The sequence below is a fragment of the Silurus meridionalis genome, chromosome 10, assembly GCF_014805685.1.
Source record: "Silurus meridionalis isolate SWU-2019-XX chromosome 10, ASM1480568v1, whole genome shotgun sequence".
Lineage (NCBI taxonomy): Eukaryota > Metazoa > Chordata > Actinopteri > Siluriformes > Siluridae > Silurus > Silurus meridionalis.
The window spans coordinates 16,203,457-16,215,272 of NC_060893.1; the positions used below are offsets into that span (position 1 = coordinate 16,203,457).

Here is an 11,816-nt window from a genome sequence, read left to right on the forward strand (position 1 = left end):
AGTAAATGCAGGCAGGGTTTTGTAAAGGACAATAGACAGCAATGACATGACATGTTGCTGTTGCTGACAATTTGCATATATCATACACTTTACACTCTCTTAAAGTTGGTAAAAAAAAAACACAGATTGTCATGTGACAAAGTTATTATGCATTGTGACTATTAATGAGTTACAAAAAAAAGTTAACACTGGCTCTTAATAAAGGACGCATAGTCCGAAGCATTAAAGCTGTACTCCACAGATGGGTGGGATTACACACCTGCTATTATATGCAATATGAACACACACACACACACACACACACACACACACACAACCTATAAAACCATTACGCAGATCAGAGCAAGTTTTGTGACATCACTATTTAGTAACAAAAAAAATATGTTCTCTTAACCAAAGATTTTCCACAAACCTAGCCAATGTGCTGGATGGCTGAATGGCTGGATGGATGGATGGATGGATGGATGGATGGATGGATGGATGGATGTAGGGCGGGATGGATGGATGGACCGACGGACAGACAGACAGACAGACATAGATAGATAGATAGATAGATAGATAGATAGATAGATAGATAGATAGATAGATAGATAGATAGATAGATAGATAGATAGATAGATAGATAGATAGATAGATAGATTTATTTCCACAAACATTTATAACATGAATTCTGTAATATAATGTATTACATGACAGGACATATTAAGTTATTGGGTGAAGACTAGAGGTTATTATAATCACACAGTTCTACAATGCTTTGTTTAACTAAAGTTGTCACTGACATGTTTCATTTGAACTTAATTGCCTGGCTGTTTTTTACACAAAACCTTTATCCTTAGATGCACGAAATAAAATACAAAATTTATACTTGTCTATTATAACTGAATTTAATTGTCTGACTGGTTTATTCACAAAACCTGAGGAACAGCGCTTTGTACTTGTCTAATGAAATAAATATTGTGGATATATGCTTCGCTATTCCAACAATGTGCGGTAATTAATTTGCAAGACCAACAATTACAACACATACACAACCATATAAATGTGTTCTAAAGTACTGACCTCAGTGTGTATCAGAGCGTATCCCTTCTTTCTCGTTCAGTCCATTTCCTTTCCATATAATATGCTCCTTCCTTGTGTATCTTTCATTCCATAATTGGAGAATATCATGAACCATCTTTTTTTCCCCCCATGAAGATTGTTTTTTTTGTTGTTTAGTTTTTTATTTCCGGTCAGATTTCCTTCACACCTCTCACTCTCTTCGGCGTACGTCTGCTTCTGTCTACTCGTTAAATGAGCCTTTCGTTCCTCCTTCTCTCCCTCCCTTCGTTCATCCCTCCCTTACTCTCTCGCTCACTCTCCCAGTGCATGCCGTGTGTGTGTGTGTGTGTGTGTGTGTGTGTGTGTGTGTGTGTGTTAATCCGAATGTGTGTCCTGGTTTTTACTGCTTTGCTCTGATACATTTGTGTGTAGTACAGCTCTCCTGTGCCTGTACCAAAGTCCCAACTCTCAGGACAAGCACAAGGAGCACAGTGTGTGCGTGTGTGTGTGTCTGTGTGTGTCTGTGTGTGTGTGTGAGAGAGAGAGACTGCTTTTACCCTCTTGACTCATCTGTGTAGCTGTTGCAGTCTTTAATTTTACACAGGATGTGGGAGTTTTGTGTCTGAGACAGTGGATCATCATTAAAGCAGCAGCGGCCCAGAGAGGATGAGGGTGAAGGAGAGGAAGGTCAGAGAGAAAGACGTGTAAAGCAATGCTACCTGTTGAAAAGTAATTCAACCTTAAAGCTGTCTGGATATTGAGCATATTTGTGAAGGAAGGAAAAGTATGTGCACATTCATCTTAACTGGTGTTACACTGATTAAAAAAGGGTGTGCATGAGGGTTTTTTTTTTCTCACTGAAGATATCTGAAGATAAATGAAGTGTCAGCGTGCTCTAATCGCAGCTGAAAATAAGCAGCGTTGCACAATGGGACCAGAGGTGTTAGCACTCACCTTGTGTGTGTTTCAAGTGACCTCTGGGGTGAAGGAAACAGCTTGTGTGTGTAAAAGATTTGTACATTTTTGTAATACTAGCTTCATGGGGGTATTTATGAAGTTCAATTTGTTACATGAATTCACATCTACAGGGTCTCCTGTTTCAGTACTGTGACATGTTTCTTCTGGGTTCTCCAGTTTCCTCCCACCTCCCAAAGCACTCCAAATTGTCCATAAGTGTGAATGAGTGTGTGAACAGCGTGTGTGTGTGTGTGTGTGTGTGTGTGTGGGTGGTGCAATGTAAAAAAGACAATATTTGGGTATAAAGACAAGAATCATATCCCTTGAAGGAGATGTTCCCAACAATGGGGCTGTCACAAAGAACTATCACACACTCACATACACACACACATACATGGTGTTTCATTAGCATTTAGAATGTCATATGCACACCCACGGTCAGGGTGAAGAATGTAGGTGTTGATGCTGTTTGCTCACTTTAATTTGATTCAGAACTGTGATGAGATCTCTTAATATTACTTGAGACAGACATAGGGGGCGTGTGAGTGTGTGTGGGAAGTGGGTGATGGGAAAAAGAAGGTTGATTGGAAAAAATGAAGTGGGGGGGGGGCATGTGTTTGGAGAGAACGAGAAAAGGTGAAGAGGTACAGTGGAAAGAGACATCAGAAGAGGGAGAAAAGATGTAGATGAGGTTCTTGGGTCTGGTAGCCTGAGGGAAGACAGCTGTGAACTGAAATCAGGACAAAGGCGAGTAGACCATAAAACTCCCTCTTCCATATCTCACACACACACTTTCTCACTCACTCTCTCACTCTCTCTCACTCACTTACTCTCTCAAAGGTGTGCCTGTTCTTAGCTGAGCCCTCCAGCCATTGACATGTCTAATGAGTACCTGTGGACTGTCTTCCTCTTTCTCACTCTTTCTTGCTCATCATCACACATGCACTCAGACTCATCTGCTTCTTTTTAAGACCACCAAATATTCATCCTCTTTTTTGTTGTAATTTTTTCACCTACCTATTTCTTAGCCTCTTAGCCACCCTCTCTCTCTATTTTTCTTTTTCTCTGCCTTTTTTCCTTTCCTGCAAATCCTAAAAATGATGTATAGGACAGTAAACAGGAGGCTCTATGTAGAACAGACGCACAGAAAGGCACATAAAAGTGAGTCAGTGGGGTTGAAGCCTGTCAGTTTCATCACCATACAAAGAAATGGATATCAGCAATGCATTTTTCCCCCAGAACGTTTAAAAAATCTTGGTGCCTAAGCTGTATTTGGTTATTAATTAATAGAATATTTGCATCTAAAAAAAGCCATAAAAAACAGGAAGGAATTTTATGTTCTATGGGAGTTTAAGGAAACTCTCCATGAGTGTATTTTATGAAACACACTTAATAAAAAGAGAAACCACTTGTTTGATAAATCTGTTAAAGTCACGAGTACACACAGGTGTAACATGATACACAAAAAAAATTTAAACGGAATAAGGAATCTGTGTATGTATGGCATATATAAGTAATGCATACCAGGTAGTGTAGTGAAAGAACTAATAGAGAGGATTGATGTAAGTCTGACAGTGATACAAGACTGAGGAGTCAAAATGCTGAGACTGTAAAAATGTAAATAACATGACGAATAAAAATGTCCTGAAGGTATAGTTAATGTGATGTATTACATAAATTGGAAGTGGGATTAAAGCACATTTTCATGAGAGGCAAAAATGTGATAAGTATACATAAAGCTATGCAAAAAGATAAAGCTAAAATCGGTAGGACCAACAATACTCGAAGGACTAAACAAAAAAGGGTTAAAAAAACAGAGGAAGGTAACATGGGCAAAAAGGCCAGTAATTCAGGAGGACATGACTTTGCAAATTAGAACATATAAAAAGTTAATACAGACGAGCTACAGGTGAGAGGACGTTAAGACGACGAGGACCTCTGGTGGTGTGGCAAGGAATTGTGTCTGGTGAGATTTTGAGATTTTTTGTGGTAATATGCTAAAGCTAGCTGTTTTGACATTCAAAATCCAAGCAAATACATCCCCTTTTACATCAAATGATACCTGGCCTAAAAATCAGGAAAATTACTACGTTAAGTTTTAAAAGAAACAGGCACTTTGATTAGCTTGTTGGATGTGGTGAACACTAGTGGTTCATGTTTGTTTTTTTAATTAGTTTACCAGATGGTTTGCCAAATAAGCCAAAATATTCCTCTAAACCGATATTTGAATTGACAGATACCTCCACCTTTAAATCTGCTGCTTTTCAGTTTCACCTAAGTAAGTCATTAATCATATAGTGCTGATAGATGATGGCAAAGAGCTGAGATGGTGTTAGTGAGCTTTTATAAAGATAGTATATATTTTAAAATGCATTTCAGAAACTATAAAGAAAAGACCAAATAACATGTATCAAACTACCCTGCTATCTTTTACATTTATATGTATGACATTTGGCAGACAGTCTTAGCCATAGTAACTTACATTTATCTCGTAGGAGAGGAAGGTTAGGTCCTCGCTCAAGGGCCCAGAAGTATCAGCTTTGCAGTGCTGGGATTTTAATTCACAACCTTCTAATCAATAATCCAACATCTTGTATCAGCAATGTTTACAACCCCACTGCACTGCCGAATCACACTCATATTTTGTGTCTGCTTCTTTATATTCTTGCATATTCTCATGTATCTCACTAAGTCTCTTTCTCGCCATTTTTCACTCTTTTTCTCTTTTCCATGTTTTCCATAGTGCAGGCACACTTTAGTGTTACGATTAAATGCTTTGTGTATGTATGTATCTCGGTGTGCTTGTACTTCTGATGCCCATGGCCTCAAATGCCTTGTTGCTTAAATATTCCATTTTGCCAAAGATGGAAAATGAAAGATTGCTACTTAGAAATGGGGCTATGACCTGAAGGAGGCTGAGTGAGACCAGAGAAAGGGAAGGAAAATGGCAGGTCTGAATCTCAGATTAGGTAGCATAAGTGTGTGTGTGTGTGTGTGTGTGTGTGTGTGTGTGTGTGTGTGTGTGTGTGTGTGTGTGTGGTTTAAAATTCAGGTGTGAGCTGTAACCATGCTGTGTGCTAAACCTCTGTTCAAAATGTAAACAAAACGTTGTGCTTTTCAATGAATTCAATAAACCCCTGCTTCTTCAGTGTAGTAAAGACATTATTTGTGGTAAGGTCTGAACTGTCAGTTAAAATTAAGTTGAATTATCCCAGAAGTAAAAAAATATATATAATGTCAAATCTTAAATTCAATCTCACAAGTTAGATTGTGTCCTAAAAAAAAAAACAGGTTCTGCAATGCAGCCATTTATCCTACATTTATAAAAATAAAAATGCCAGAAGTAGACCTCATAAAAAAAAAAAAATTAAAGTTCCTTCTGATGGATGTTGGTGATCAACATTTGTTGATACCACAAATGCACTTAAAACATTTCCTTAAAAAATGTACCTTCCACATAATGTAAAGATTAATTTTTCCCGTCTTTGTTTAATTAAGTGTCTATCAAAGGCTTCTGAGGACATTCTTCTCAGTTTTTTGCTAAAACCTTTTTAACCTCATATAATTAATGTGAAATAGGCTAATAAGGGCACGGCAATAAATCAAACTAAAAGGTCTATTTTAGACATCAAAATGTATGCAAATGATTAAATTACAAATATTATATATTTTGTTGACTCGTTTTAATTCGTAACAAGTACAGTGTTCCTTTTTCTAGTGAACAAATTACAGAATTAGAAGGTACTGTGCAGAACCTGTAAATGTCCTGTGAAACTGTGAACCTTCCTCATTGTTGGATAAAAATCTTTAGGTCGCTGCTCAGTCTATTCCTCATTCACATGTGTATTTAATTCACTAATATCTTTTCATTCATTTATCTTCAGTATCCAGTTTATCTTGATCAGAGCCACAATTGGATACCAGAGACACTGTGCATTAGTCAAAAATATGCCCTAGATAAGATGGTAGTCTTATGCATGGCCCTTTGTACACACACCAAGAGGAAATTTAGCAAAGCTGGTCTACCAACCTGAATATTTTTGAAGAGTGGAAAGAAACTGAAGAACACAGACTGTAACCTGTTCTGATGTTCAAACCATGGACCCTGGAGTTGTAACCCACTGTGTCTCTGCACCACCCACTGTGATATTTCAGTAAACTGAAAAAGACACTACAGTGGATTACTTACATAACTGCAGCTCCAGAAGCAAGGTTTTGTGTCACATTTGGTGTACACCTCTGTTTCCAAGAGTGAACACATATTTTTTTTATCTGGTGTTGAGTTCGTTCTGCAGGGTGAGCCATCTGCCCATTTAGATGATGCTTCTATTTAATGAGATTTATTACATAATACAGATTACATTTCATTTTTCTGCTTTTTCCTCCCAGCACCTGGGTTTGGGTCTGTGCATGTGTGTGAAAGAGTGTTTAGAAATTCCGGCTGCATTACTGCTTTTTTTTGATAGCACATTTATCACTGTGTTTGTGTGTGTGTGTGTGTGTGTGTGTTTCTATAAGTGCTTATTCTTTGGCTTTATAAGAATTTAAGCTCTAAATTCACACTCTGTGTGCCTGTGTAAGGCTCCTTTTAATAATAGATATGTTTAAATGCACACAGGCCCCTTCCCCAGGTTTAGTTTCAGATTCTACAGCTGCTCTGCCTGTAATCCTTTAATGTAATATATTAATATAACAATTTCAAGTCCAACTACCTATTGCACATTACCAATCATTTCATCATGTTTTCTTATCTTCCTGGTTAAAACATTTGAGAATATTGGATGAAATAGTGCCTTTTTCTTTGTTTACCTTTTTACCTTTCCGCATTATCTATTCATAAATGGGTACCATATAGCTTTTTCTCTCTGCTTTTACTTTTTCTAATTACAGCATGCAGTGCAATCCAGATTGCCAAGTTTGAGGCTTGAAGGCCAGTAGCAGAGCTGATGTATGTAATATAAAGTGTGGCGTTAAAGGGCACAGGCACACAGGGGTCCTTTTTTCAGCTAATGAACTGCATGTTCTTTATCCCTTAATTAAATTTTCTCTATGATTCAATCTCTTCAGTGGCTTAATTACTATACACAGTAAAAAAAAAAAAAAAAAAGGTGTGAGGATTAAATTCCACTCCGATGACCCTTGGGGACTAAAGCTGCTTTAGGGTTTGTTTGTGATTCTCATTGTAAGACACAACTAGTTAAACAATCGTTTCTGCTCGAACTGATTTAATGATGAAACAACCCCCCGCACAGTGAGTGTTATTTGCTGTATTTACTGTGAGTGAATGCTTTAAGGTGGATTATGTTGGACTTAGAATAAATTGGTCCAAATTGCAGTCCACAGACAGGTATGAAGAATTAAGGCTGATCTATGCAGTGGTGTCAGTATGAGTGATGTCAGTTGACATGACTGATGTCATAGTTGTGACATGAATAACATGAACAATGGATTATTTACTCTATTTTCCCTTTTCTCACCAAATGTCTATAGAGGAGCATCTTAAAATAGATATAGTAAGCACAATCAAGGCATAAATAACACAAAATAACAACTGTTTATTGTTATTGACTGTAAGTGTAGTGCTTTTCTGTTTGTTTGTTTGTTTGTTTGTTTGAATGGGTTCCAACTATCCTGTTTGGTATTTAAAAGAAACACAACAAGAACCCAGTAAAGCATTATAGTTAAAAAAATATAAGAATTATGACTGCACCTGCTGATCTGCCTTGCATTTTGTGTGTGTGTGTGTGTGTGTGTGTGTGTTCATTCGTATTATACCATTAATCAAACACTGTGATATTGCTTAATACTCACAGGTTATATGCCATTCTATTGATAGATATGATATTTCAGCCTGCCATATAATACTGTGAGCACTCTGTATACTTTATATAAGGCAAGGTTTGCCCACTGTTAAAGAAAGGCAAGAAGGCAGTGCACGAACGCACGCACACACACACACACGTACACATGCAGTTACATGCCCAGCTTCACACATCAACCTAGGCGAATAACCACCCTTGTCTTGACATCTGCAAACTTCAATCTGTCACCTATAACTTTTCAGTCCTCCTCTCCCATTCATCATCCTCTCACATCCACACCATGTCATCTAAACAAGAGAGGGGTGCAATAGATAGAGATATGGGAGATATAGGAGAAGGGATAGAGGGCAGCGAATGGAAGTGCAGATTCATTTAGATTGATGGAAGAAGTTGATTGTTGACTTTCCCCCTGTCTTTTTTTTTTTTTTTTTTTAAAGTGTGTCATAGCTTTTGATTAGTCGCAGTTCCAGGGCTAATGGACCGCTTTGTCCTCAATTGTCTTTCTCTCTGTCTCTCCCTCTCTTTCTCTCTCACTCAGTCTCGTGTGGTGGCCTGTATGACTGCTATATTGAGTCAGATGGATGATCGGCACTATTCTAGCTACATTGAGACCTTCAGCGGCACGAGTGACCTAGTGGTGAGGGCGCACCCACACACACACACACACACACACACACACACACACACACACACACACACACACACACACACACACACACACACAAACAAACTTTGCTGTCTGAAATATCTAAAGTTCCAAAATACAACAGTGTCATTCAGGTTTTAGATATTAAAGGATTTTTCTAAATTAAGAAATATTTAGAAAAAAAAACAGGTTCAAATAAATGTATACAAAAACACAGACTGTAACAACACACATACCAAATATGTATAAATGTGTAGCAGTGATATTTATGTATTGAGCATATTTGTTTTACTAGGACTTTTTGATGGAGACATTTATGCTGTTCAAGGATCTGATTGGTAAACATGTTTATCCTTCTGACTGGGTCACCATGATCATGGTGCAGAACAGGTGAGAACACACACACACACACACACACACACACACACACACACACACACACACATTGTAAGTGGACGTGAAAGGTATGGATGCACATCCACAGTACATATAAGCATTAAATTATCTGTAAGGAATCAAAGTGCTTCTTATATTAGTTTGAAGATTTTGTAGGTTACAAATATATATAATACGTGTGTGTATTCAAGCATTTTCCAGCAAAGGGCTGATTGAGTTCATGGATAATTGAAAGTGATTATTTTTTTTATAAGAGTGTTTCTCCATGCCATTAACACCTACGCTGACACCATGAACCACAAGTTCCTGGACAACAACAACTTCGAAGTACAGGTGTGTCACACATTCTATTATTGTTCTTGCTTGTACTCTGCTGACGTTTTCTCTTGGCATGGCAGTATGTTTTGCAGTGTAGAAGAGATATACAGTATGAGAATCCATTGGAAAATTGCCACAGTAGTACTGTATCAGCAGCTGCTTTTTTACACTATACTTAAGCTCTACTGGTTTTTGCCTTCATGCTGATCAGCAAGCTGTGTGTTAGGAGTTGAAATGACACCCTGATTTCATCTCATAAACATTTTGTGACTTTTATGATTAGTACTAACTATTTGTAAGAATTTAAAAAAAGCATTAATTCCGCCTATTATGCTTCTAAAATAGCACATTTTGCCTTATAAAGTGTATCATCTGAGGAGAATATGCATACATGAGAGTATTAACTGATAATATGATAATCCAATAATTTGTTTGGCAATCAAGATATACAGTAAACCACAATTACATAACCAATGTATTTGGGTTTATTATATCTAAATATTAAATATATATTAATTTCTTTATTTTATTAGATCTATGTATTGTTTTATACAGTCATTGAAAATTCTACTTTGGTCAAATGGTATATTTTTTGTACTAAATGCTGGATTTTTTTTTTTATCAGTTAGATTTTTTCATTTTATATACACAAGCAATAAACAAGTCTGGTTTATGACATTAAATGTCATTTTAAAAATGGAATAGAGGAATTAAATTGAATTTACAATATAATTAAAAAATATATATATATAATTGCAGTAAAATAAATTACAATGAATTTGAAAAAGGATTTAATAATTGTAATAGAATATAAAGTATGCTTATGCAGCACTATTTACGTTCCAGGTTGACAGAAACAGTGTGATTTGTTAATCTAATCTGAGAATACGTTGATTCTACGTTTCTATTTTAAATACTTTTCCACAAGTTATTTGAACCCATATCAGCCAATACAGTTGATGTTTGAAGAACATCATGGCTTTTTAAAGTTCAGGGTGTCTCTCCAGGAATATTTGTAGGCAGATTAACACTTTCAAAATATTAATGATCTGTCAGAACTCAGGAATATTGTGTGGAGCTAAATATCAATTCAGCTTTATTTTGACTGTCTATTGTTTAGAACAGGATTTTCTGTCAAATCTGTTGCAGTTAAATCTTTTTATAAACAGTCTGTCTGATATTTACTGAACATTTTAATTTATAATACTCACTGGGACATTGTGTTCTTCATATGCAAAACCTTTATACGTGTTTATGGTATTAAGTAACAGTGGATTGAATAAGAATAGTGTTTTTAGCCAATATCGCCTTTTTATGTCGACTCAACCATCCTCCTGAACTTAAATCAGCTACTTAATTTTTTATATTAAATTATAAATTAGAACCAGCATACAATCATACAGCTCTGAGAATGCCTGATCTCCTCTGATCTAAAAAAACTACAAGTTTAAAATAGTAATTGTCCAAGAAACAGTCAGTCACTCATTATGTAGTCATTGGTGATTTTATCAGTAAATGTGAGTCGTTTCACTTTGACCTTCATTTAACAACGACATACAGCTATACATGACCTGAAAATCTATCTCCATATAATATGTGGGAAGCAGTTACAATTGGAGCAGTTAATATGGAATACGAATAAATTTTCAAAAGCACAGAAACACTATCTTTTCTACTTTCTAATCACACTCTCTCTCTCTCTCTCTCTCACACACTTTTGCAGTTGTGGAATAACTATTTCCATTTGGCTGTGGCATTTATTACCCAGGAGTCTTTGCAGCTCCAGCATTTCTCTTCGACTAAGAGAAACAAGATACTGGCAAAGTGAGATACACACACATACACACACACACACACACACACATGAGCAGACTAAATCACAGGGAGAATCTGCAGGGTATGAAATGTGGAAGTCAGTCATTGCAACAAACAATTTAAATTAACCAAGGTCTGCTCTTTGAACCCTGTTCTTGTGTCTTTGTTTTGTTTCTTAGGTATGAAGACATGAGAAGAAAGATTGGTTTTGCGATCAGAGATATGTGGTACAGGTTGGGTAAGTTTGTGTATTATAATATATATAATATATATGTTTTTCTGATTAATCACCTTTGAGGAAATATTTCTCTCTTGATAAGAGGGGTATCTTTTAGGATGATATCATACCTACCACAAGGCAGGATGGTTAGTCAATTGTTTGATGAAGATGTAAATATAATTAGATCTCAGTCCAACTGAAAATCTATGAGAAATATAATATGATTTGTATATGGACACAGAGTGGTAGAGTATTGAGTATTGAGTGGCACAAGTTGTCTCAATCTCAAACTACAATTTCTCTGGTTTTCTCCCACTTACATGTTTCAGACAAAAGCCGTTTATTGTTTGAAATGTCCTGCTCGTCTGAACTTTCTGAATTTTTACTACACAAGAGCAGTGAAAGAGCACACAAAAAATATTTTTTTTATACATTTTCACAACACACACATCTTTTATTCATCAAGTTATGTGTGTCATGGCAGTTGGTTGAAATCACAATTAACCCAAGGTTACTGGCTGCTAATCAGTTGAAAGGGACGGCTGGTAATTCATTTTTTTCCTGATTAATGTTAGGATAAATTATTAAATTATTATTATGG

General features: G+C 36.4%; 2 protein-coding genes across 4 annotated transcripts in view; one reads left to right on the forward strand and one right to left on the reverse strand.

Moving 5' to 3' along the window:
• The window catches only part of LOC124392203 (inhibitory synaptic factor 2A), a 34,348-nt gene extending 33,056 nt beyond the window's left edge, over window positions 1-1,292 (reverse strand). For all 3 annotated transcript variants that reach the window (XM_046858962.1, XM_046858961.1, XM_046858963.1), the window contains exon 1: window positions 1,063-1,292. The gene's annotated coding sequence lies outside the window, so the exon portion shown is untranslated. The remainder of the gene's footprint in view (window positions 1-1,062) is intronic.
• Window positions 1-11,816, forward strand: part of LOC124392201 (dedicator of cytokinesis protein 2) — a 119,006-nt gene that overhangs the window by 90,760 nt on the left and 16,430 nt on the right. The window contains exons 27-31 of the mRNA XM_046858960.1: window positions 8,359-8,457; window positions 8,762-8,856; window positions 9,117-9,195; window positions 10,904-11,004; window positions 11,175-11,233. Of these exons, the coding sequence (XP_046714916.1) occupies window positions 8,359-8,457; window positions 8,762-8,856; window positions 9,117-9,195; window positions 10,904-11,004; window positions 11,175-11,233 (433 nt within the window). The remainder of the gene's footprint in view (window positions 1-8,358; window positions 8,458-8,761; window positions 8,857-9,116; window positions 9,196-10,903; window positions 11,005-11,174; window positions 11,234-11,816) is intronic.